At 49.7% G+C, this 22753-nt stretch overlaps 1 protein-coding gene across 1 annotated transcript; it reads right to left on the minus strand.

Moving 5' to 3' along the window:
• Positions 1-155: 155 nt before the first annotated feature.
• Positions 156-20864, minus strand: TTLL12 (tubulin tyrosine ligase like 12). Its single transcript, XM_066590364.1, has 14 exons — positions 20687-20864; positions 16127-16308; positions 14401-14599; positions 12692-12851; positions 11992-12125; positions 11679-11755; positions 9899-10015; positions 9051-9245; positions 8728-8839; positions 6990-7141; positions 6835-6916; positions 6071-6139; positions 3615-3753; positions 156-1097 (listed from the first exon to the last, which is right to left on the minus strand). Exons 1-14 carry the CDS (start codon positions 20843-20845, stop codon positions 946-948), a joined length of 1929 nt encoding a protein of 642 aa, XP_066446461.1. The 5' UTR covers positions 20846-20864; the 3' UTR covers positions 156-945.
• Between the last annotated feature and the right edge of the window lie 1889 nt (positions 20865-22753).

Genomic DNA, 22753 nt, shown 5'->3' on the forward strand with positions numbered 1-22753 from the left:
CGGCAAATCCCGAAGGGACGCAGAGGCTGCGGCAAATCACAAAGGGACGCAGAGGCTGCGGCAAATCACAAAGGGACGCTGAGGCTGCGGCAAATCCCAAAGGGACGCAGAAGAGAATGACTGGAGAATATGTAGAACAATGAACCAGTGATGAGTGAAATGAATACAGAATGCAGTTTAATTTCCCAGAATATAACAAAGTAACAAGCTCATGGAAATCTGAAAAGCAGAGAGATTTTTGCACTTTATGCAACATTAACATTGCTTAAACAATAAGAACTCCCTCTGCTGAGACTGCGAACATGCAACCGAGATCCTCCAGGCTCCGGAGCTCCATAAATGTCGGCCTGGTACTAAAGTACAGCTCATAACCTGCAAGGTATCAAAAAGGCAGAGCAAAAACAGCAGAGTTAGAAATGCTCCGACTATACCCGATCTAGGTAACCGAGAACTGAAACAGGACCTCGTCTGACTGCCTGGCAATATCACATGGGTCTAAATGAGGAGCGGGGTATATTTTTTTCCTTGCTCTCCCCTATAGGAGAAGCTGTAAACAAGAGTGGGGCTCTCTATACTTACTACAGGATGAAAACGAACTGTAACAGATGTATAAAATTAGAAACCAGGGGCTCATTTCACCCAGGAAAGCAGCGCTACTCTTGTTCATGGCCATGTCAGGTATTGCAGTCTCTAAGTGAATGGGTTGAGGTGCAATACCAGAAAAAGCCAGAGACAAGAGTGGCACAGTTTCTGAAAACAAAAGCAGGCTGCTGATCTAATCCCTTTAATGGAAGTAACATCTTGAGGTTCCTATAGGGATATATACAATAACGCTAGCATGTGATCCGCAGATATCATCGTGGCGACTTGTACATGGATATTGCTGGTTGTATAAAGTCCAGGAGGCTCGTTATCCAATAGAAGCGCATGGCGACTCGTATGTCATTATTGGATGGCGGTCACGTTGCAATTTTCTGTTTCGTCTAAGAACAGCGTGCTGAAGACATCGTTGAAGAAATGTGGATGGTACTTGCAGGCCCTGGCACAGTCGGGGTTAAAGTTGACCTCTAGGATTTGCGGCTGCATCACCGGTTTTCCTGGAGGGAGACGACAAATATGTTCGGGATTAGTCAGTAAAATTTATGTAAACTTGTACGTTTTTACGAACATCCGTTTTTTCATACATTCACACGCGCTCCTGATTTCAGTGGCTTCCGTTAGTTTCTGCTTTGTGTATACAGCGCCTATAAAAAGGCTACATGTTCCCACGGTTACAAACGACACACAAGCCCTGGGACTAGTCTGACCGTACAGCGCTTGGCAGGCGTTTGCTTTAAAGGGGTTCTGTCACTAAAAAAGAAAAATGCTCTACTTACCTATTCCTCCCCATCAGTCTACTTACCAGATCTTCACCTCCCTTATCTTCTCCTGTCTCCTGCAGTCCGGGGGTCACTTCACCTCCAGCTGCCTGATTCTTCTCCTTCCTGTGAGGTTATGTACATTAGGTTGGCAGTCTGCCAATGTACTTTATGTCACAGCTCACAGGTCAGCAGGAGGACTGCCTATCTTCTTCAGAGATTGCTCATGCGAGCTATCTCTGAAATAGATTACAATTCCTTCCCAGGCAGTGAAGCTACAGCACAGGGATGTGACCTTCACTGACCCAGCAGGAAGGAGTTTGTGATAAGCAGCCTTCATAACAAGCTGGGCCCAGCCTGCAGTGAGCTGATCTGGGGCAGTGGAGAAGCTCAACCAGGAGAAGATGTGATAAGGAGACAGACAGGGAAGGAATAGGTAAGTTTAGATAATTTTTTTTAATGACAAAACCCCTTTAAGTCCTCAAGGATGAGCCCCCCTTTCCCCCCCCCCCCCCAAAGAAAAAAAAAAAACACATAATTTTTTATCCATCCATCTTTGAAGCCGGGTTGTTTTTGCAGTCGTACTACATAATGTACCATATAATCTACTGAAAACAAGTTGAGTGAAATGGAAAAATAAACTACATTCCACCATCTTCAGGGCTGGGCAGGGCAGACAACGCTTATTGCGCCGGGTAAATAATGCATTGCTTTGATAGATCGGAATATTAGAAAAAGTATTTAACACCTTTTATTTTTTCTAAATACTAAAAGTTTTTTACATTCTTGACATTTTTTTAATTTTAGTCCCCATAGGAGAATTGAACATAGTATTACATTATGCCAGAAGCTTGGCTTGATAGGCAATCAGCTATGGCAGCACTGGGGGCCTTCAGAAGGCCCCAGGTTGCCATGGCAACCAAACTGCACCTTGTGATCACATCACAGGGGGGCGATTCAGGGCCCTGCAAAATCAATCAGGGAATTTAAATCAATCAGGGCATTTACAAGGCTGACTGCTGCAGTGTTATCGCCGCTGTTACCAGCTGTGAGATATAGCCAGAACCCACATTGTGCAGAGCGGGATCGGCTCCGGATTGCCCTCCATACAAACCCCAAATGCACAGGATGTAAATGTCCTGTGTCGTTAAGGGGTTAAAATGCTGCCAGTTTAACCCTTTCCAATCCAATTTGTATCCTGGTTTTCTTAGGGGGAGGGATGGCTTACTCTTTCTGCTGTTATACAATGGCGCCATCTGCTGGCTAAAGCCAGTACTGCATGAGGTGACACGTTGGATAGGCTCCGACAGCAGAGAGGCTGGCAATATACAGTAAGAGAACCCCGACGGACGTCTTCCAACATCGGAGCTGTACAGCCTTAAATCATAATGTCTTCAGACGTCAGACAGTGGATTGGAAAGGGTTAAAAGCGCAGATCATGGTTTAGATTTTTTCCGTAATTTGCTCTTTAACTCGATCCTTAGTCTTTCAGGGACCGCGCCAGTGAATGGGAACGACTGAATGATCACTATTTACACGTAATGATTTGCAATCGACTAAATGATCATTTTTAAAATGGACAGGCTGACACAATGCCGCTCTATGGCGTCCGGTCGCCGGCCGTGTTTACACGGAAGATTAGCGTTCAGCTTCACATGAGGCAATGATTTTTTAAACATGTAACAGGGCCCTAACTTTCGACTTCCTGTTCTGTAGGTCAGCAACAAGAGGCGGCAGATAGAGGCTCAGACTACTCAAAGGGCGCGATTGTCGTCTGTCACCATAGAAGCACCTAGGCCTGCTTTAGAGCTGTATACACAAAACGGTATTCATGACTCTTTGTGATCTTATTTTCTAGATACTTTGGAGCAATCCCAAAAAAATGGTTGCAAAAGTATACATCTCCTTTAAAGGGGTTGTACTACAAATGAAAATTATCCCCTACCCTGATCGGTGGGGGTCTCACCACTGAGACCCCCGTTGATCTTGAGAACAGGCGTCCGTTGACCCGTCCTCACTGCAGGGTTACCTCCGCAATGATGAGACTGAATGAAGCGCTGGTTATTGCACAAGCTTACTAGCACTCCATCCACGTTCAACGGGACTACGGAGAGAAGGGCCAGCCCTCCTAACGCCATCACCAAAGCTCAGGAGGGGGAAGGAAGATCTATACCACATGACCCGGCACCGACACCACTGGGCTCTGCTAAGCATGCTTCTCCAGACCACCCCTTTAAGATGAGACTGTTGCAGTACCGGCAGTGTCCGTGTCCCACTTCAGCATTAGGTCGATAGCATAGATGGCTCGTGATGACTGGTAATCGCAAATCCCAAGTGGAGCCGGCTTGGAGGTTGCAGCTCGAAACAGTTCTCCAAAGGTTTTAAATATTTCAGCCTGATGGTAAAAGGAAGACAGAAGTCACTGGTGGAGAGATAAAGCATGTAGAGACTGCAAACAGAACGGCATTAGTTCAGGTAAAGTGCAACATAAGTGTTGGTCATGTAGGTGAAGGTGCGGAGAGGAGAAGCTACGCTGCACGGAATGAGGAGTTGTGGTGATTAGATGGACGGTCTTGTCACCGGAGGCCCTAAAAGTGGTTCCCCCCTTGGCCTATAAGAGGCTCTCGGATGCTCCTTGTGTGTAGTGACCTCTTCTTCGTGTAGGGCTTGCTGACCATTAGAGGCCTCTACGAGGCAGAGAAGAGAATTCACCCCGTTACCAGAGGGGGGCGCATTATTGGGATGTGAGAAGCTGGACGGTTGTATGGATGAATTGCCCCCCCACTGGCCGTTCTGACCAGACTGTTAGGAGATGTTGGGACCAGTGGATGGGGGCACAATAGGTGACTGGGCTCAGGATGCCCCCTACAGACCAGCAGTAGAGAGGAGCGTCTGACCAGACTGTTAGGAGATGTTGGGACCAGTGGATGTGTGAGGGCACACAAGGTGACCAGGCTCAGGACGCCCCCTACAGACCACCAGTAGAGAGGAGCATCTGACCAGACTGTTAGAGGGTGTTGGGACCAGTGGATGTGTGAGGGCACACAAGGTGACCGGGCTCAGGATGCCCCCTACAGACCACCAGTAGAGAGGAGCGTCTGACCAGACTGTTAGGAGGTGTTGGGACCAGTGGATGTGTGAGGGCACACAAGGTGACCGGGCTCAGGATGCCCCCTACAGACCACCAGTAGAGAGGAGCGTCTGACCAGACTGTTAGGAGGTGTTGGGACCAGTGGATGTGTGAGGGCACACAAGGTTACTGGTCTCAGGACGCCCCCTACAGACCACCAGTAGAGAGCAGCGTCTGCCCAGACTGTTAAGCGGTTTTGGGACCAGTTGATGGGGGCACACAAGGTTACTGGTCTCAGGACGCTGTCGATAGACCAACAGTAGAGAGGAGCATCCGACAAGCATGAGAAGCTCCAACTGTTTTGTTGTCCACCATCCAGAGACAGGGGGCGCCATCGTTACACCTCTGTGTCTGTCGGAATCATTTCCTGGCTGAAGGACATTTGGTCTCATAGCGCCGTATACATGTACGACCTTCGACACCCACCCACCGTTTCCTCCGTTTGCAGGGCAGATGATCAGCTTTACGGGGATCAACAATCATTAAAGGGGTTTTTCAATAAGAAAAAAAATTGCCGGCAACAGATGGTGTAAAATAGAATATAAAGCTGGAGCTGCTCTTGCATTGGTGCCCCCCACCCAGTGCACGGCCCCCCAACGATCTGGTCCCAGAAAGGACTACAGTGGTCAGGTGCCGCTCATCATTTATGTGATTGCTTACCCAATCAGTGCCTCCTGTACATGAATAGCATGTAACAGCTGAAGTCTCTTCTGGGATCGGCGCGGGCTCTGGGGGGCCATTGGAAAGGTTGTGGGCGGTTTTCTACTTTCCATCGTTATCTGCCGCACTTTTTTTCCACGACGGAAAACCGCTTTACTACAATCGTTGGTCCCGCAGAGCTGCTATTGGCTGGCTGTACATCTCGCTGACTACAAGGAGATGTGCAGCCGACAAGTGAGCATAAGAAGGCATGACCTGACCAAGAACGAGCGCTTGCTCACTCATCAGCGGATCAGTGAGAATATTCACATGGCCCAATGATCAGCAAAAGAGGATTCAAAGGTACGATTACATCAGGGTCTGATCAGTTGGGGGTCCGACTACAGAGTCCCTCACCGATGCCCAGAATAAAGGGGCCTTCATGTTGTTTGGAGCGTAGGAGTAAACAGGAGAACCCAGAGGAAACTCACACAGACACAGGGAGGACATACAGTATGCATGCAGATGCGGGCCGTGGTCAGACTCCAACCCAGTGCTAACCACTGAGCCACCCTGATCCGGGGCACAGTTGCATTTAATACTTCCATCCAGGGTTCCGGTATATCTGACTGACCGAGCCTTGACGGACCCCATAATGAATCCTGACTGACTGCACCGATTTGTAAAGATCTGCTTGGTGACGGAGTAGAGTAGCAGTCATGAACGGAGGCCATTGTGTAGTGTGAACACAGCCTAAAACAAGAACCGCAGGGGGTAGAAAATACCAAAACCGCCTTATAGGCCTTGTTGCCCACAGCAAACAATAACTCAGCTCCATTGACATGAATGGGACTAAGCTGCAATATCACACACAGCCTGTGGATAGGGGTGGCGCTGTTTTTGGCAGAAAGGTTTTCCTAACTAGTGTGTACAGATCACATACCTCGATAGACTTCCAGGGATACTCGGGATACTGCTTCTCAAACAAGGTGATAAATTCATCGCAGTGAATCTACAACGCAAAAGATGACAAAGCAGATTATAAAACTTGGAATTTAAAGGGGGCTTCATTTCGGATAATCCCTTTTTTGTTGGAAGCCCCCCCCCCGATGAGCATAGGATGTCCTCCTGCCAGGACCTGCAGCAATCAGTAGAGGAAGCTAGCAGGAATTGTTTGATTTCCCTGCAGCGCCTCCTAAGGAGAAATGAAGAATGACACAGCGTCTATTGAACTCAATGTAGTACAAAGTGGAGGACCTACCGCTCTCCCATGCGGCTTTCCCGCAGTATAAGGACCCCGGGACCCAGACAAGCCACGAGTCGGGGGGCTCTATGCGTTTGGAATAAAGAGGAGTCCTTCTTACTTTGACGGGTTCGCCATCCTGGGGATTCCAGTGATCACACAACAGATAGGGGTCTTTAGGAGGGAAACCTCCAAGTCGAATTTATCACACAAGGATTTGTTTCACTGGGACCCCGACAAGCTGCTGCAGAAAGCCCCCCACTTACGGGCCTGTGTCATAATCTCTCACTCTGCAAGACGCTTTTAGCTAAAACTTTATTTGTAAAGGCAGCGATACATTGTAGCAGCTGCAACATTACTCTGCTCCAAGCATTGCAAGAATGCTGCATGCTGGGAATTGTAGTTTTGCCAGAACAAGAGAGCTGCAGGGTGGCGCCCCCTATAGTCACAAGTGGTGAGGTCACCTGCTTCAGCTGCACACTGGAAGCATAGTTCATGACCGTGAAGTGCTTCTCGTAGTCATCCAAGTCCTCGAGTGTGAACGGCCTGTGGGGGACAAAGAGGAAAGTGATGAAGGGGAAAGGAGCAGAAGAGAGAAGAAGATTAGTGGACAGAATACCTGTTAGCAAATCTAAGCCAGAAGACATTGTAGGCAAAGACCTTGAGGGGCCGGACGGAGCGGAGGAGCACAACGTAACGGATGTCAAATTTCACCATCCCAACATCATCCCGGTGAAAAAGCACTGGATTCTCTACGTACTTGGAGACAACCTAATGCAGGAGAAAAGAGACATATATACTACACAGTGTCACCAACTGGGAACCAGGATAAGTAATGACTCCACCAGCAGAATAGTGAGTGCAGCTCTGGGGTATAATACAGGATAAGTAATGTATGTACACAGTGACTCCACCAGCAGAATAGTGAGTGCAGCTCTGGGGTATAATACAGGATAAGTAATGTATGTACACAGTGACTCCACCAGCAGAATAGTGAGTGCAGCTCTGCAGTATAATACAGGATGTAACTCAGGATCAGTACAGGATAAGTAATGTATGTACACAGTGACTCCACCAGCAGAATAGTGAGTGCAGCTCTGCAGTATAATACAGGATGTAACTCAGGATCAGTACAAGATAAGTAATGTATGTACACAGTGACTCCAGCAGAATAGTGAGTGCAGCTCTGGAGTATAATACAGGATGTAACTCAGGATAAGTAATGTATGTACACAGTGACTCCACCAGCAGAATAGTGAGTGCAGCTCTGGGGTATAATACAGGATGTAACTCAGGATCAGTACAGGATAAGTAATGTATGTACACAGTGACTCCACCAGCAGAATAGTGAGTGCAGCTCTGCAGTATAATACAGGATGTAACTCAGGATCAGTACAAGATAAGTAATGTATGTACACAGTGACTCCACCAGCAGAATAGTGAGTGCAGCTCTGCAGTATAATACAGGATGTAACTCAGGATCAGTACAAGATAAGTAATGTATGTACACAGTGACTCCAGCAGAATAGTGAGTGCAGCTCTGGGGTATAATACAGGATGTAACTCAGGATCAGTACAGGATAAGTAATGTATGTACACAGTGACTCCACCAGCAGAATAGTGAGTGCAGCTCTGGAGTATAATACAGGATGTAACTCAGGATCAGTACAGGATAAGTAATGTATGTACACAGTGACTCCACCAGCAGAATAGTGAGTGCAGCTCTAGGGGTATAATACAGGATAAGTAATGTATGTACACAGTGACTCCACCAGCAGAATAGTGAGTGCAGCTCTGGGGTATAATACAGGATAAGTAATGTATGTACACAGTGACTCCACCAGCAGAATAGTGAGTGCAGCTCTGGAGTATAATACAAGATGTAACTCAGGGTCAGTACAGGATAAGTAATGTATGTACACAGTGACTCCACCAGCAGAATAGTGAGTGCAGCTCTGAGGTATAATACAGGATGTAACTCAGGATCAGTACAGGATAAGTAATGTATGTACACAGTGACTCCACCAGCAGAATAGTGAGTGCAGCTCTGGAGTATAATACAGGATGTAACTCAGGATCAGTACAGGATAAGTAATGTATGTACACAGTGACTCCACCAGCAGAATAGTGAGTGCAGCTCTGGAGTATGATACAGGATGTAACTCAGGATCGGTACAATATGTAATGTATGTACACAGCGAGTCACTTTCTGCAGATTTCCTTGGGTAATTGGCAGTATGTGAGGTGGGTGCAGGAGCGGGCTGTGGCGCGACAACACGTCTTATATTCAGCATTACCACCGAAGCCATGAAGGAGATGGTTACATGACTGAACTTGCCCGTGTGCTTTGGACAAACCTTTGGCGTGTTCTCCCTCTGCCGTACGATGTAAGACAAGTTGGTTGTGACATGTGTATCCAGACTGCGGGCAAGGTTCCATGGCTTGCAAATCCAGTGGTTGTCCTCCCCCCTGCAGAGACAATGGCACCAAATATGTAAGAGCCGTGGAGCTCCGGTATCACTCAGCGATTGCTTTATGTTGGAGTGGCCAAACAAGAAAGATACACAAGCCGTGCATTCAGGGGCAGATCCCTCACGAGCAAATATTTAACTTCGGCCTCCTGCGCTGCACACAGTCCTACCCGCCCGCACCCCAGCCGATTCCCACCCCTGACTACTACCTTTCCTCACGCTGTTTGAAGTAGCTGATAAACTGTGGGAGCTCGGTCTTCAGATTAAACGTACGCGGCAGCCATTTTGGGCCTTCAGCGCCCCCGACCCTTCTAGAAACGGATGCCAGGCAATCCTTTACAGTCAGCAGATTCTCACACGGGAACTGATTGAGTAGAACGTGAGGCCGTTCTGTGCTGAGCGTCCTAGAGAGACAAAAGCATGTTGTATACATCACATCTGAAGAATTATCTGCCCCCCCGTGGTAGGTGATGTGTGCCCGACTGCTGGGACCCCACTGATCACGAATACAGGGGTCCTGTGTCCCCTATATAGACGGCGGATAAGTAGACTTGCTGTGCTCCATTCATCTCTATGGCACTGCCGACGAGAAGAACAGCAAACCTTCAGCAGCGCCATTGAGACGAATGGAGTGGCAGTGCACATGCTCCGAGAATGGGGGTCCTGTGTCCCCCTGTATGAATGGCGCAACGGTTGAGCAACAAGAATACCGATCGGCGCTCGTCCATTTTTGTTTTACGTAGGTTTGAATCACTTATAGGGACCAATGATCTTAAGTAGGATTGTTCGCCCCCCATAGCTTGGCTGTTCACACGGCAGATGTAGAGACCATCAGCAAGCAGGTGCTACGAGTCAAGGATCCGTTAACGAACAAGCATTCACTTCTTCCTCAGCTGATCATTGTACCTTCCACATGGCCCGACAACGAATGTTCATGGCCGACAGTGTATAAGGGCCTACGGTGCATATCTTGGGACAACCCCTCTAAGGTCACAGATTGGATGGAGGGTCATCGGAGGGTCCGATCCGGACTGCTAGAGCCCCGCAGCGCACTCACTTGTAATCTTTGAAGTGGGAGAAGTGGAAGAGAATGTCGGCTTCCTTCTCGTCGTTGGTGAAGACAAATCGTGGATGGTTCACGCCGTTCAGGACCTGCTGCATATCCGTGTGAACTCTGCGAGACAAAAGGGAGGGCTTGGTGGAAACACGGCGGGATCAGACATTTACCACGGGTTTATTTCCGTTTTTCCATCTCCGCCTTCTAAGAGTCGTAATGTTTTCATTCTCCTGACGAGGGCCTGTTAGTAGCACCATTTAACGTGGCGTAAAATGTACAGAAACCATTAAATGGAGAGAAAAAATATGCACTTGTGCCATTTTTCGGCGAGTTTAGCTTTACAGTGCAGTAACCATGACAACGTGATTCTATGGTCGGGCGATTGGGGAGATTGAAAAAACTATAGAGACTTAATATCTTCTACTCCCTTCACTGTGTGGGATAATAGGATTTCTAGTCGAGTATGGAAGTATAGCGACTATTGCTGTTGCTTATCCCGCCCTGCCTCTTTGCATGGCAGCCCTGTGGGCCTTCAGGCAGCTGTAGGGTGCCATTCTAGCCTAGCAGCACCCTCTGCTCACACTGCAAGGGGTTACAGTCACCTAAACCTTTAGCTGCCCCAATCAGAGCCCACTAGTCGCAGCAGTTCCCGGCAGCTGCCAGCTATGGGGCAGACTCTACAGGAAGACGATATGAAGTTGAACAAGCTCTGTTCATCCATAACTGTAAGTTACAGTCCCATCAGGGTTTGATAGGCATTAATGCCCCGCAGTCCTGGGAGCCTTTTCTACCACGCTAATCCATTGGTACCCCGCAATTACGTCCGAGGGGACCGTGGATGAAAATGTTGGAGAGGGGTCCCACTCCGGACAGTTTTGACCAAAGCATCTAAATAGTTAACCGGTGCGATCAGCACCAACTCGAAGTGTGGCGATGGTGGTGGCAGCTGTTAAAATACCCACCGGGTATACAGCAGACTTGGCTACTGAGCCCTTTCCATACGCCCTTCGTGACCACATGACATATGTATTTACATGATGTGCCTGGGAAGGGGTTAAAGAGATCTTCTGGGACTTTACTATTAATGGCGGATGTGTAAGATGAGCCACTATGACATTGGCCGGGGTCCGACTCCCGTAACCTCCACCAATCAGCGGACTAAAGGGGCTGCGATGCGCCAATGAACATCTCTTTGTTTATGAGGCAGCATATATTTTGGAGAATCTGCAGCACCGCAGCCTCTTTAGTCCGCTGACCCACCTGGATGCAATGGGCTGCAACACTGCATTACAGCGAAGGGGCTGCGACACTGCATTACCGCTCATTCTCAGGATCGGGGAGAGACCCCGAGGTCAGTCCGTCAGGTATCGTGAAGTGATGGCATACATCATCCGCTCCCACCTGTACTGCTGCACGTCAAGGTTTGCAGGATGAATGGAGGGAAACACTAGCTGGACTATATGAGGTGTTAATAGAAAGTATACCACGGAGAGTGCCCAATGTCCTTAGGGCCAAAGGAGCCCCACTAAGTATTAAGATATGGAAACAACTGCTTGCTTAGGGGTAGGATAGTGTATACTACGAAGTATTCAAAGGCCTCGTTCACATCCGTGCCTGAGGTTCCCATTACAGCCTCCATCGCAGATTCAGCTAAGGAAACCATAATGGAAACCCAACGGATGCCAACGGTTTCTGGTATATGATGAAGCGGGCACAGCTGCCACTTTTAGAGATCGGCTCCACAACAGAGCAGAACGACGGACATTACAGAAACACCTACTTAAAGATTTTACTCTTGTCGTGTAAGGAAGGCTCCACAGGAAGAGGCGTCGACTCTTTATTCTCAGCAAAGATGGCCTAAAGAGAAATGCAATGTGTTAGAAACAACTCTCCAACCGCCATGATAACTACAGGACAGTAGGGGGCGACAAGAGCGATGATTGAACCAACCCCACCCTCTGATTATTTGCCATGGCACCAAGATCCAGTCACGGCAACTACGTCTGGTAGTGATGTGGGCATCGTGGTGACAAGACTGGGGACCGGGTGATGGCTGACGGCAAAAAGGTATTTGATATACCACCATATCGTACCTGATAATGGTCCTCTGACGGCTCTGGTGTGTGGTGGCTAATATGGGTAACATCTGCCGACTGCCAAGGTACGAGCAAACAACTACGGATCAACGGATCGGTCTCTCCATAAGCGTAATCACGGGACACTTCCCCTGAAAAGGTACAAAAAAAAAAATCAACTTTGTAATAGAATTCCATCTGGTTCTCAAGATCTCTGCTTGCAGTCAGTGAATAGGAGCAATCTTGGATAGAGGGAGTGCAATTAAAGTGGTAACAGACTACAAATGAACCCTGTATAGGCAAACTCTGCAGTCTTGCCATCTTGTCCCCTATACGTTACTAACATATATTGGTGGACAGGCGGATCAGACTACACGGGGTTTCTATGTAGTCTGTTGCCATGGGGACACATGGGTTGCAATAGCAGATATATAGTGATAGTTTTAATTAAAAACTAGTTGCAAAGTTACTTTATTTCTCATCTTCGGTTCAGAGCCTCTGTTGCTGATCCAGCATGAATTCCCGGATGGAAGAGCGCAGAATTTTCAGCTTTTTCACCCGGGAAATTTAATGTCAGAAGTCCAACGGACCCCGTTATAGACAATGGACTCTGCCTGGCGCCAATTGTGTCTGTGAATGAGGCCTTTGATGTTGTGACCTCCTGCCTAGTCAGGACACAGAGAGTCGACACATAGCAAGTGATGGAATGTCTGGTTACCCCCGTTGCTCAGGTCCCTGAGGGGCCACAGTATAGTGTACGATAGTTGCTGGGGAACGTAATAAAACGGAGCGGTGCCAAACGTCGGCTCATCCGAGTGCTGAATCCTGGATCCAAATTCATCCATTATGTACCAGACGGGAACCTTCTCCTCCGCTGTCTGTGAAGAGAAAGGCGGCAATGGTGGAAATGCAGACCTCTAGAACATGACTGTCCAGCACTAGAAAAGAAAGGTTTGTGTCCCCCCCCCCAGGAAAGAAAAACAGTGCCACATCTGTTCATAGGGCGAATCCGGTACTGCAGTTTAGCCCCATTTATTTGAATTTTGTAGCGTGGTAATACTTAAAAAAAACGGAAGCGGCGCTGTTTGTAGGGAGGAAAACAAAACAAAACTTAAAAAAAAAAAAACCCTGTCCGTCCCCTTAACCTTTATTTCCCTAACAGGCTACCCCGTGTGAACGAGCCCCGGGGGCAAAGGAATAACGTGAGGCTACCCCGTGTGAACGAGCCCCGGGGGCAAAGGAATAACGTGAGGCTACCCCGTGTGAACGAGCCCCGGGGGCAAAGGAATAACGTGAGGCTACCCCGTGTGAACGAGCCCCGGGGGCAAAGGAATAACGTGAGGCTACCCCGTGTGAACGAGCCCCGAGGACAAAGGAATAACGTGAGGCTACCCCGTGTGAACGAGCCCCGGGGGCAAAGGAATAACGTGAGGCTACCCCGTGTGAATGATCCCCGGGGGCAAAGGAATAACGTGAGGCTACCCCGTGTGAACGAGCCCCGGGGGCAAAGGAATAACGTGAGGCTACCCCGTGTGAACGAGCCCCGGGGGCAAAGGAATAACGTGAGGCTACCCCGTGTGAACGAGCCCCGGGGGCAAAGGAATAACGTGAGGCTACCCCGTGTGAACGAGCCCCGGGGGCAAAGGAATAACGTGAGGCTACCCCGTGTGAACGAGCCCCGGGGGCAAAGGAATAACGTGAGGCTACCCCGTGTGAACGAGCCCCAGGGGCAAAGGAATAACGTGAGGCTACCCCGTGTGAACGAGCCCCAGGGGCAAAGGAATAACGTGAGGCTACCCCGTGTGAACGAGCCCCGAGGACAAAGGAATAACGTGAGGCTACCCCTTGTGAACGAGCCCCGGGGGCAAAGGAATAACGTGAGGCTACCCCGTGTGAACGAGCCCCGAGGACAAAGGAATAACGTGAGGCTACCCCGTGTGAACGAGCCCCGAGGACAAAGGAATAACGTGAGGCTACCCCGTGTGAACGAGCCCCGGGGGCAAAGGAATAACGTGAGGCTACCCCGTGTGAACGAGCCCCGGGGGCAAAGGAATAACGTGAGGCTACCCCGTGTGAACGAGCCCCGGGGGCAAAGGAATAACGTGAGGCTACCCCGTGTGAACGAGCCCCGGGGGCAAAGGAATAACGTGAGGCTACCCCGTGTGAACGAGCCCCGGGGGCAAAGGAATAACGTGAGGCTACCCCGTGTGAACGAGCCCCGAGGACAAAGGAATAACGTGAGGCTACCCCGTGTGAACGAGCCCCGGGGGCAAAGGAATAACGTGAGGCTACCCCGTGTGAACGAGCCCCGAGGACAAAGGAATAACGTGAGGCTACCCCGTGTGAACGAGCCCCGGGGGCAAAGGAATAACGTGAGGCTACCCCGTGTGAACGAGCCCCGAGGACAAAGGAATAACGTGAGGCTACCCCGTGTGACAGCTGATACGTCTGGTTGTACTTCCACATTTCCTTCAGGACCATCTCCACCACGTCTGCATCCGGGGCTTCTCCGTGAAACTCTATGCCCATGAGGTTGGCCATACGGTGGAGGAGGCCAGGAACTTCTATCAGCTGGTGCCGAGCGTGCTCCACGCGGTACGTCCATGCGTGGTCAATGAGAAAAATGCTGCAAAAGGCAAATATATAATTTAGCATCACAGATGTATATATCATTCCTACGCAACCCAAATAAAAAATGGCCAAATTGGCAAAGAACCTTGTTTTAAAGGGAAGCCGTCTCCTACTTTTAGTCCCATCAGCTAAGCCTATATGCTGAAAGTAAGCGCCCGGCTGAGTCCGCGATGTAAGTGTCAGATACCTTCTCCACCGTTAGCGCTGGAATGGGCGGACTACTTATCAGGGCCGCTCGATGCATTCAGCGGTGGCTTCCAGCACTGACAACAGGGGAAGTATAAAAAACTTACATCCTCGAACTGCAGCAGTCGCCTACCCTCAGCCCATAAGCTAGCCAATAGGACTAAAAGTAAATGAGATTCCCTTTAAGTATACAGCTCCTGTGCAGAGCTATGTGTTCCCATAGTTATAGACTACAAACCTGGTGTAAGCTGATCCAGCAGTCACACTTCCCTTCCATTTGACCACCAAATTCTTGCCAATTTCCCAAATACACATAGCAAGAGGCGAGGGTCTGGTTCCTCGATCCCCCAGTGATCAGCTGCAATCACTGGTTTTGTCTGGTCCCACATTTTCTCTGCAGTGGCCACTACAGGTTACTTGAAGTATTACATGCAGGCTATTCATATACAAGGGCAACCGAGTAACACATGGTCAGGCCAAGTCCTCCCAACGGGAAGTTGGTCTTAGGGTGCATTCACACGGGTGGTTTTCACGTGATCTACGACCGATTAGTATATGGTCAGACATCGTGTTTATTCATGACCGATACTTCTGTCAGACCGATGGTCGAGATTGAAAAAATAAATAAATTAAAATCGCACATGTCCTATTTTTGGGGGATTGTGTTTCAGAATCCCCCCCCATTATTTCCTGTAGATGTGATTTTCATGTGAGGGCAATTTTTCAAATTTTTCCTATTGAAACACATGAATTTTGCGCACGCGATGCGTTTTTCTTCGCAATAAGCAGAAATGGCGAGTTTAAGAGTGCGATATCTTTCTTGGACCCATATCGCGCTCACTCATGTGAATGCACCCTTACTTTGCAGCTGTGGCTATTAGAGGAGACCCCCTGCTTACGAAGTGTATATGGACAACGGATGTCCTATTGAGACAACTGCTTTAAATGTTTTTTTCTAAGAATCAGGATAGGTCATCAGTGTGGTCCACCATTTGAGATCCCTGCAGACCAGCTGTCTGAAGTGTCTTTGGAGATCTGGGGAGCCTGAAACCCACTTCACAGCATACCAAGCATAGCGCCGTACATTTCATAGTGGCTGTGCCTGGTATAGCAGCTCAGTCCCATAAACTTGAAAGCAAATGAGCTGCTTCCAGGCCATGTGATCAATGACTGTGACATCACTGATCAATCAGCTGATCAGTGGGGGTCCTGAGTAGCAGACCCCCACTGATCAAATATTGATGACCTATTGCAAGAACAGATATTTAAAAAAAACACCTTTAAGAGCCCCCAGACTATCTATTAGAATATAGTACATTCTAAGTGATGAACGCACCAGTTGGGGTCAGAGGCGCTCAGCCCGTTCTCATTGGTGACAATTACTTTGAAAGATGGCTCCATCCCGGGGTTTGCCTTCTTTTTAAGTTCCCTTTCAATTTCCAGCCGTTGTTCTTCCTCCTCTTCTTCCTCAACCTCCTCTACCTGCATTATTCCAAACATTTCCCCAGCGTCAAAGATCTGGAAGATGAAAAAAGGCTTGGGTTACATGCTACCAAATCCTGGAGTGACTCCATCAGCAGAATAGTGAGCGCAGCTCTGGAGTATAATACAGGATGTAACTCAGGATCAGTACAGGATAAGTAATGTATGTACACAGTGACTCCACCAGCAGAATAGTGAGTGCAGCTCTGGGGTATAATACAGGATGTAACTCAGGATCAGTACAGGATAAGTAATGTATGTACACAGTGACTCCACCAGCAGAATAGTGAGTGCAGCTCTGGGGTATAATACAGGATGTAACTCAGGAGCCATACAGGATAAGTAATGTATGTACACAGTGACTCCACCAGCAGAATAGTGAGCGCAGCTCTGGAGTATAATACAGGATGTAACTCAGGGGCAGTACGGGATAAGTAATGTATGTACACAGTGACTCCACCAGCAGAATAGTGAGCGCAGCTCTGGAGTATAATACAGGATGTAACTCAGGATCAGTACAGGATAAGTAATGTATGTACACAGTGACTCCATCAGCAGAATAGTGAGCGCAGCTCTGGAGTATAATACAGGATGTAACTCAGGGGCAGTACGGGATAAGTAATGTATGTACACAGTGACTCCACCAGCAGAATAGTGAGTGCAGCTCTGCAGTATAATACAGGATATAACTCAGGATTATACAGGATAAGTAATGTATGTACACAGTGACTCCAGCAGCAGAATAGTGAGTGCGGCTCTGGGGTATAATATAGGATGTAACTCAGGTCAGTACAGGATAAGTAATGTATGTACGCAGTGACTCCACCAACAGAATAGTGAGTGCAGCTCAGAAGTGTAATACAGGATGTAACTCAGGATTAGTACAGGATAAGTAATGTATATACACAGTGACTCCAGCAGAATAGTGAGTGCAGCTCTGGAGTATAATACAGGATGTAACTCAGGATCAGTACAGGATAAGTAATGTATGTACACAATGACTCCACCGGCAGAATAGTGAGTGCAGCTCTGGAGTATAATACAGGATGTAACTCAGGATCAGTGCAGGATAAGTAATGTATGTACACAGTGACTCCACCAGCAGAATAGTGAGTGCAGCTCTGGAGTATAATACAGGATGTAACTCAGGATCAGTACAGGATAAGTAATGTATGTACACAGTGACTCCACCGGCAGAATAGTGAGTGCAGCTCTGGAGTATAATACAGGATGTAACTCAGGATCAGTGCAGGATAAGTAATGTATGTACACAGTGACTCCACCAGCAGAATAGTGAGTGCAGCTCTGGAGTATAATACAGGATGTAACTCAGGATCAGTACAGGATAAGTAATGTATGTACACAGTGACTCCACCAGCAGAATAGTGAGCGCAGCTCTGGGGTATAATACAGGATGTAACTCAGGATCAGTACAGGATAAGTAATGTATGTATACAGTGACTCCACCAACAGAATAGTGAGTGCAGCTCTGGAGTATAATAGAGGATAAACAATCTGGATTTTTCAAGCTAAGAAACAAACTACTGAATTGAATGCAGGAGATCAGCAGAACATTCTTATTATCATGGGTCCTGTCTCTTTAAGAAATCATCAGGCGGAGCTGTAATCCAAGCTACAGTTTACGCAACCCTTTGTGTATGTTGCCACCTAATCCACCATGACACATCTGCAGAACACACCTGCCAAGAGCGCGCGCTCAGGTAACATGTCAGGACCTGACCCTGCACAAGATGGTTTACCTATAAACCCCGAACACTCGGTCTCCTACTGTGGGTTTAGCAAGGTCCAGCCAGGAAGTCTGCTGCGCAACGTGAAACACTGTCCCCATTTTTATGTACAGAAGTTTGTATTGCCGAGATCATATTCTGCATATTTGAAAAATCATCCCATCTGCGATGCGGCAAACCCCGTTACTAACAGGCGTGTAGCGTGTCCTCAAGGTCGGAGAAACCGCGGAAGAGATGAGGTTTCATCTGCAGAGTCGCTAATGAGACTATATGAGGAAACTGCATGAAGAGCAACTCCATAATATAATACTATGGCTAGAAATGCAGCCGGTATTCTGCGGAAGGTATGCAGGGAACATGACAAGCTATGCGAGGCATTGTTAGACTGCAGCTGCACAGCGGGGTCTCCTGACAGACCGACCCAAATGAAGAGGAGACAATTTGGGAACAGTCTACACCCCGGGACGAGGGGAGCTTTATGTGCCCCTTTAGGACACATCTACACACAAAGATGAGCACTCAAAAGATAGCTTTTGAACGATCATTTTGCATAAACTACTAATTGGTACTAATGCCTATTAGTACCAATTAGTAGTGTGTGAGCAGCTGGGAGCTGTATTCAGAGAACAGTGAGCGGTCTGTTCTCGGAATACATTCCCTTTGTTCTGTGCAAGGGCTGACAGCAGAGACAATGTTATCAGCGCTCCCGGCGGAGAACACAGCGTGAAGTCCCTGCTATCAGCTCTTCTGTCGAATGATGGATTTTATGCCAAACATAAAATCATTGTTCGGTAGAAAAGTGAAAGATCGGCACGTTTACACGCAACGATTATCGCTCAAAAGATTGCTTTTGAGCAAGTTTTGGGCAATAATCGTTGTGTGTAAAAGGGCCTTCAGACATTTTGTATTATGAATGCCCACTTGCCTGTGGCAATCAGACTATTGTACATGACATTCTCCACATGACTCACATCATACAGTCACACAATACTATGGATTGCCTGTCTTCAAGAAAGGTCATCAATACGTGAGCTACTCGGGGTGCTGGCCGGCCGGCGCCCGCCACCCGGGGTGCTGGCCGGCCGGCGCCCGCCACTCGGGATCCTGGCCGGCCGGCGCCCGCCACCCGGGATCCTGGCCGGCCGGCGCCCGCCACCCGGGATCCTGGCCGGCCGGCGCCCGCCACCCGGGATCCTGGCCGGCCGGCGCCCGCCACCCGGGATCCTGGCCGGCCGGCGCCGCCATTCGGGATCCTGGCCGGCCGGCGCCCACCACTAGATTTACAGCGCTTGGTCCTGGGCTTTATCCTTGGACGATAGGAAAGATACGGCGGGGATAATAGCTTCTGCTATGTAGCAGGTCCTGGGCTGTTAGTGACGGCCGAGGACACGGAGAAGAAGGGAGAAGCGGGGTAATGAATAGAGAAAGTGGAAGTGATACTTCTGCTATTTGACCCAGTGATCACATGATTCCAGAGCGCCCCCCGTCACAGCAGAGCTGCAGGGTCCCAGCAGACCTCAATCAGCTCTGCCGGTGACTAATGTCACTACAGGGGATGTATTCCCTGTAACTGCGGCTCCTATGGATGTTAATGTGAATGACCCCCAGAAATACTAATATATATATACACATACACAATAACCCACCGCCAACAACCAGACCGTGCGCCATGTAATACAAGGCTTTACAAATTATATACCCAAATGTCCGAAGCCAAACGAGGCGCCGTTCCTGTACGTTATTTTAGCGTAGATATACTTATTTAAAAAACAACCAAATTATATAAATTATCAAATTTTTTTGTAGCCTTTTACCCCTAATAAAGCAAACAAAAAAACAAGATATAAAACAATCGCCCTTTACGTCACGGAAAGAAAACGCAGCAAAAGTAATTTTGGCAGCTGAAGGTCCTTACGGGGTTAAGGGCGTGCCAACGGCGGCCGGTCCTTACGGGGTTAAGGGCGTGCAAACGGCGGCCGGTCCTTACGGGGTTAAGGGCGTGCCAACGGCGGCCGGTCCTTACGGGGTTAAGGGCGTGCCAACGGCGGCCGGTCCTTACGGGGTTAAGGGCGTGCCAACGGCGGCCGGTCCTTACGGGGTTAAGGGCGTGCCAACGGCGGCCGGTCCTTACGGGGTTAAGGGCGTGCCAACGGCGGCCAGTCCTTACGGGGTTAAGGGCGTGCCAACGGCGGCCGGTCCTTACGGGGTTAAGGGCGTGCAAACGGCGGCCGGTCCTTACGGGGTTAAGGGCGTGCCAACGGCGGCCAGTCCTTACGGGGTTAAGGGCGTGCCAACGGCGGCCGCTCCTTACGGGGTTAAGGGCGTGCTCACACAGGACGAGTTTGCTGCAGAATATCCGCGAAGTCTGCATCACAACCCGCCGCAGCTTTTGACGCGGTTTCCCTAGTCACATGACATAAGTTGCGCAACAGCGAGGGCCGACTGGCTGTGGGCATCACTGGCACCCTAATCTTAAAGGGGCTCACTCCATTAGAGGGGGTCAGCTGCTGAGGGGACATGACGTCCTGTAATATCGGGGTGCTAACACCAGGTGACGCCCAATGCACTTCATCGCTAACTTGTGTCACGTGACTCTGAACTTCCACAGAGGTTGCCCACCATGCCAGTCCCGGTGGGCACTAGCCTGCCCCCCGCAGCACCCCTACCTCTCCCTCCAGCTTGCGGTGCAGGCTCTGCCAGTACAGCCGGGGCACCCCCGATGCCAGGAGGGCGGGCTGGTACAGGGCCACGAACTGAGAGAAACCCTCATCCTGCTGCCGGGAGCCGGGCTCGGCCATGCTGCCTGCGACGGGAGCTCTGAGCATGCGGGCGGGAAGCGGATGATAGAGGGCGGCCCGGACAGCTGTGCCCGCCCCGGCGACCCGCCCCGCCACCGCTCGCTCCGTGCCACCGGGCTGCAGGGGCCCATTCTTCACCAGCGACACCGACCAATGTAGGAACCGCTGGTACTAGCTGCCCGACAAGTCTGATGCCCCTAAGGTGCCCGGTGTATGCCCACAGTGCTGCCCGACCAGTTCTATACCCCCTAAGAAGCCTAGACTATGCCCACAGTGCTGCCCGACCAGTTATCTGCCCCCAAAGATGCCCAGACTATGCCCACAGTGCTGCCTGACCAGTTCTCTGCCCCCTAAGAAGCCTAGACTATGCCCAAAGTGCTGCCTGGCCAGTTATCTGCCCCCTAAGGTATTCAGACTATGCCCACAGTGCTGCCCGACCAGTCCTCTGCCCCCAAAGGTGCCCAGACTATGGCTACAGTGCTGCCTGACCAGTTCTCTGCCCCCTAAGGTGCCCAGAGTATGGCCACAGTGCTGCCCCCACCAGTTCTCTGATCCCCAAGGTGCCCAGAGTATGCCCACAGTGCTGCCCGACCAGTTCTGTGACCCCTAAGGTGCCCAAACTATGCCCACAGTGCTGCCCCACCAGTTTTCTGACCCTTAAGGTGCCCAGACTATGCCCACAGTGCTGCCCGACCAGTTCTCTGACCACTAAGGTGCCCAGACTATGCCCACAGTGCTGCCCGACCAGTTCTCTGACCACTAAGGTGCCCAGACTATGCCCACAGTGCTGCCCGACCAGTTCTCTGCCCCCTAAGGTATCCAGATTATGCCCACAGTGCTGCCCGACCAGTCCTCTGCCCCCTAATGTGCCCAGACTATGCCATAGTGCTGTCCAACCAGTTCTCTGCCCCTAAGGTATCCAAACTATGCCCACAGTGCTGCCCGACCAGTCCTCTGCCCATAATGTGCCCAGACTATGCCCACAGTGTTGCCCAACCAATTCTCTGCCCCCTAAGATTCCTGGACTCTGCCCACAGTGCTGCCCAACTAGTTCTCTGCCCCCTAAGGTGCCCTACTGTGCACACAGTGCTGCTAATCTTGATGTCTTTAATCAAAGCTCTGGAAGTTCGAACCCCCAAATCCTTGCCCGCAGCATGTATGATTATGATCCATTGGATCCAAATACTGAAGCTCTGGTAAGAACCTTCCCCGAATTCCCAACTAATAACCAATTACCTCAAAAACCCACTTATGGCGCCCGGAGTGGGGGCCCTCCAGCAGATCAATATCTGCCTCCTTTGGTGTGTAACGATGAGCGCCCAAACGGCAGTTTGAGTGACAGTTTTGAGCGATCCATTGGCATAACCTCTTAAAGGAGATGTCCCGCGCCGAAACGGGTTTTTTTTTTTTTAACCCCCCCCCCGTTCGGCGCGAGACAACCCCGATGCAGGGGTTAAAAAAACCACCCGCACAGCGCTTACCTGAATCCCGGCGGTCCGGCGTCTTCATACTCACCTGCTGAAGATGGCCGCCGGGATCTTCTACCTTCGTGGACCGCAGCTCTTCTGTGCGGTCCACTGCCGATTCCAGCCTCCTGATTGGCTGGAATCGGCACGTGACGGGGCGGAGCTACACGGAGCTGCTCTCTGGCACGAGCGGCTCCATAGAAGACTGCTGAAGACCCGGACTGCGCAAGCGCGGCTAATTTGGCCATCGGAGGCCAAAAATTAGTCGGCTCCATGGAGACGAGGACGCTAGCAACGGAGCAGGTAAGTATAAAACTTCTGATAACTTCTGTATGGCTCATAATTAATGCACAATGTACATTACAAAGTGCATTATTATGGCCATGCAGAAGTGTATAGACCCACTTGCTGCCTCGGGACAACCCCTTTAAGTAGCTAATTAGCTACCTAAGAGTTTATTAGCGTGTAG

This window comes from Eleutherodactylus coqui, chromosome 2 (assembly GCF_035609145.1).
Source record: "Eleutherodactylus coqui strain aEleCoq1 chromosome 2, aEleCoq1.hap1, whole genome shotgun sequence".
Classification (NCBI taxonomy): domain Eukaryota; kingdom Metazoa; phylum Chordata; class Amphibia; order Anura; family Eleutherodactylidae; genus Eleutherodactylus; species Eleutherodactylus coqui.

Bases quoted from the DNA above. Each gene is read 5' to 3' on its own strand.
- TTLL12 (XM_066590364.1), bottom strand. From the start codon at position 20,845: ATGCTCAGAGCTCCCGTCGCAGGCAGCATGGCCGAGCCCGGCTCCCGG. The intron at 12,126-12,691 runs GTAACCAGACAT...GTACCTTTTCAG, and splicing joins CAGGGACCTGAGCAACGGGG to GGGAAGTGTCCCGTGATTAC. The intron at 9,246-9,898 runs GTGAGTGCGCTG...TTGTCTCTCTAG, and splicing joins TCCCACTTCAAAGATTACAA to GACGCTCAGCACAGAACGGC.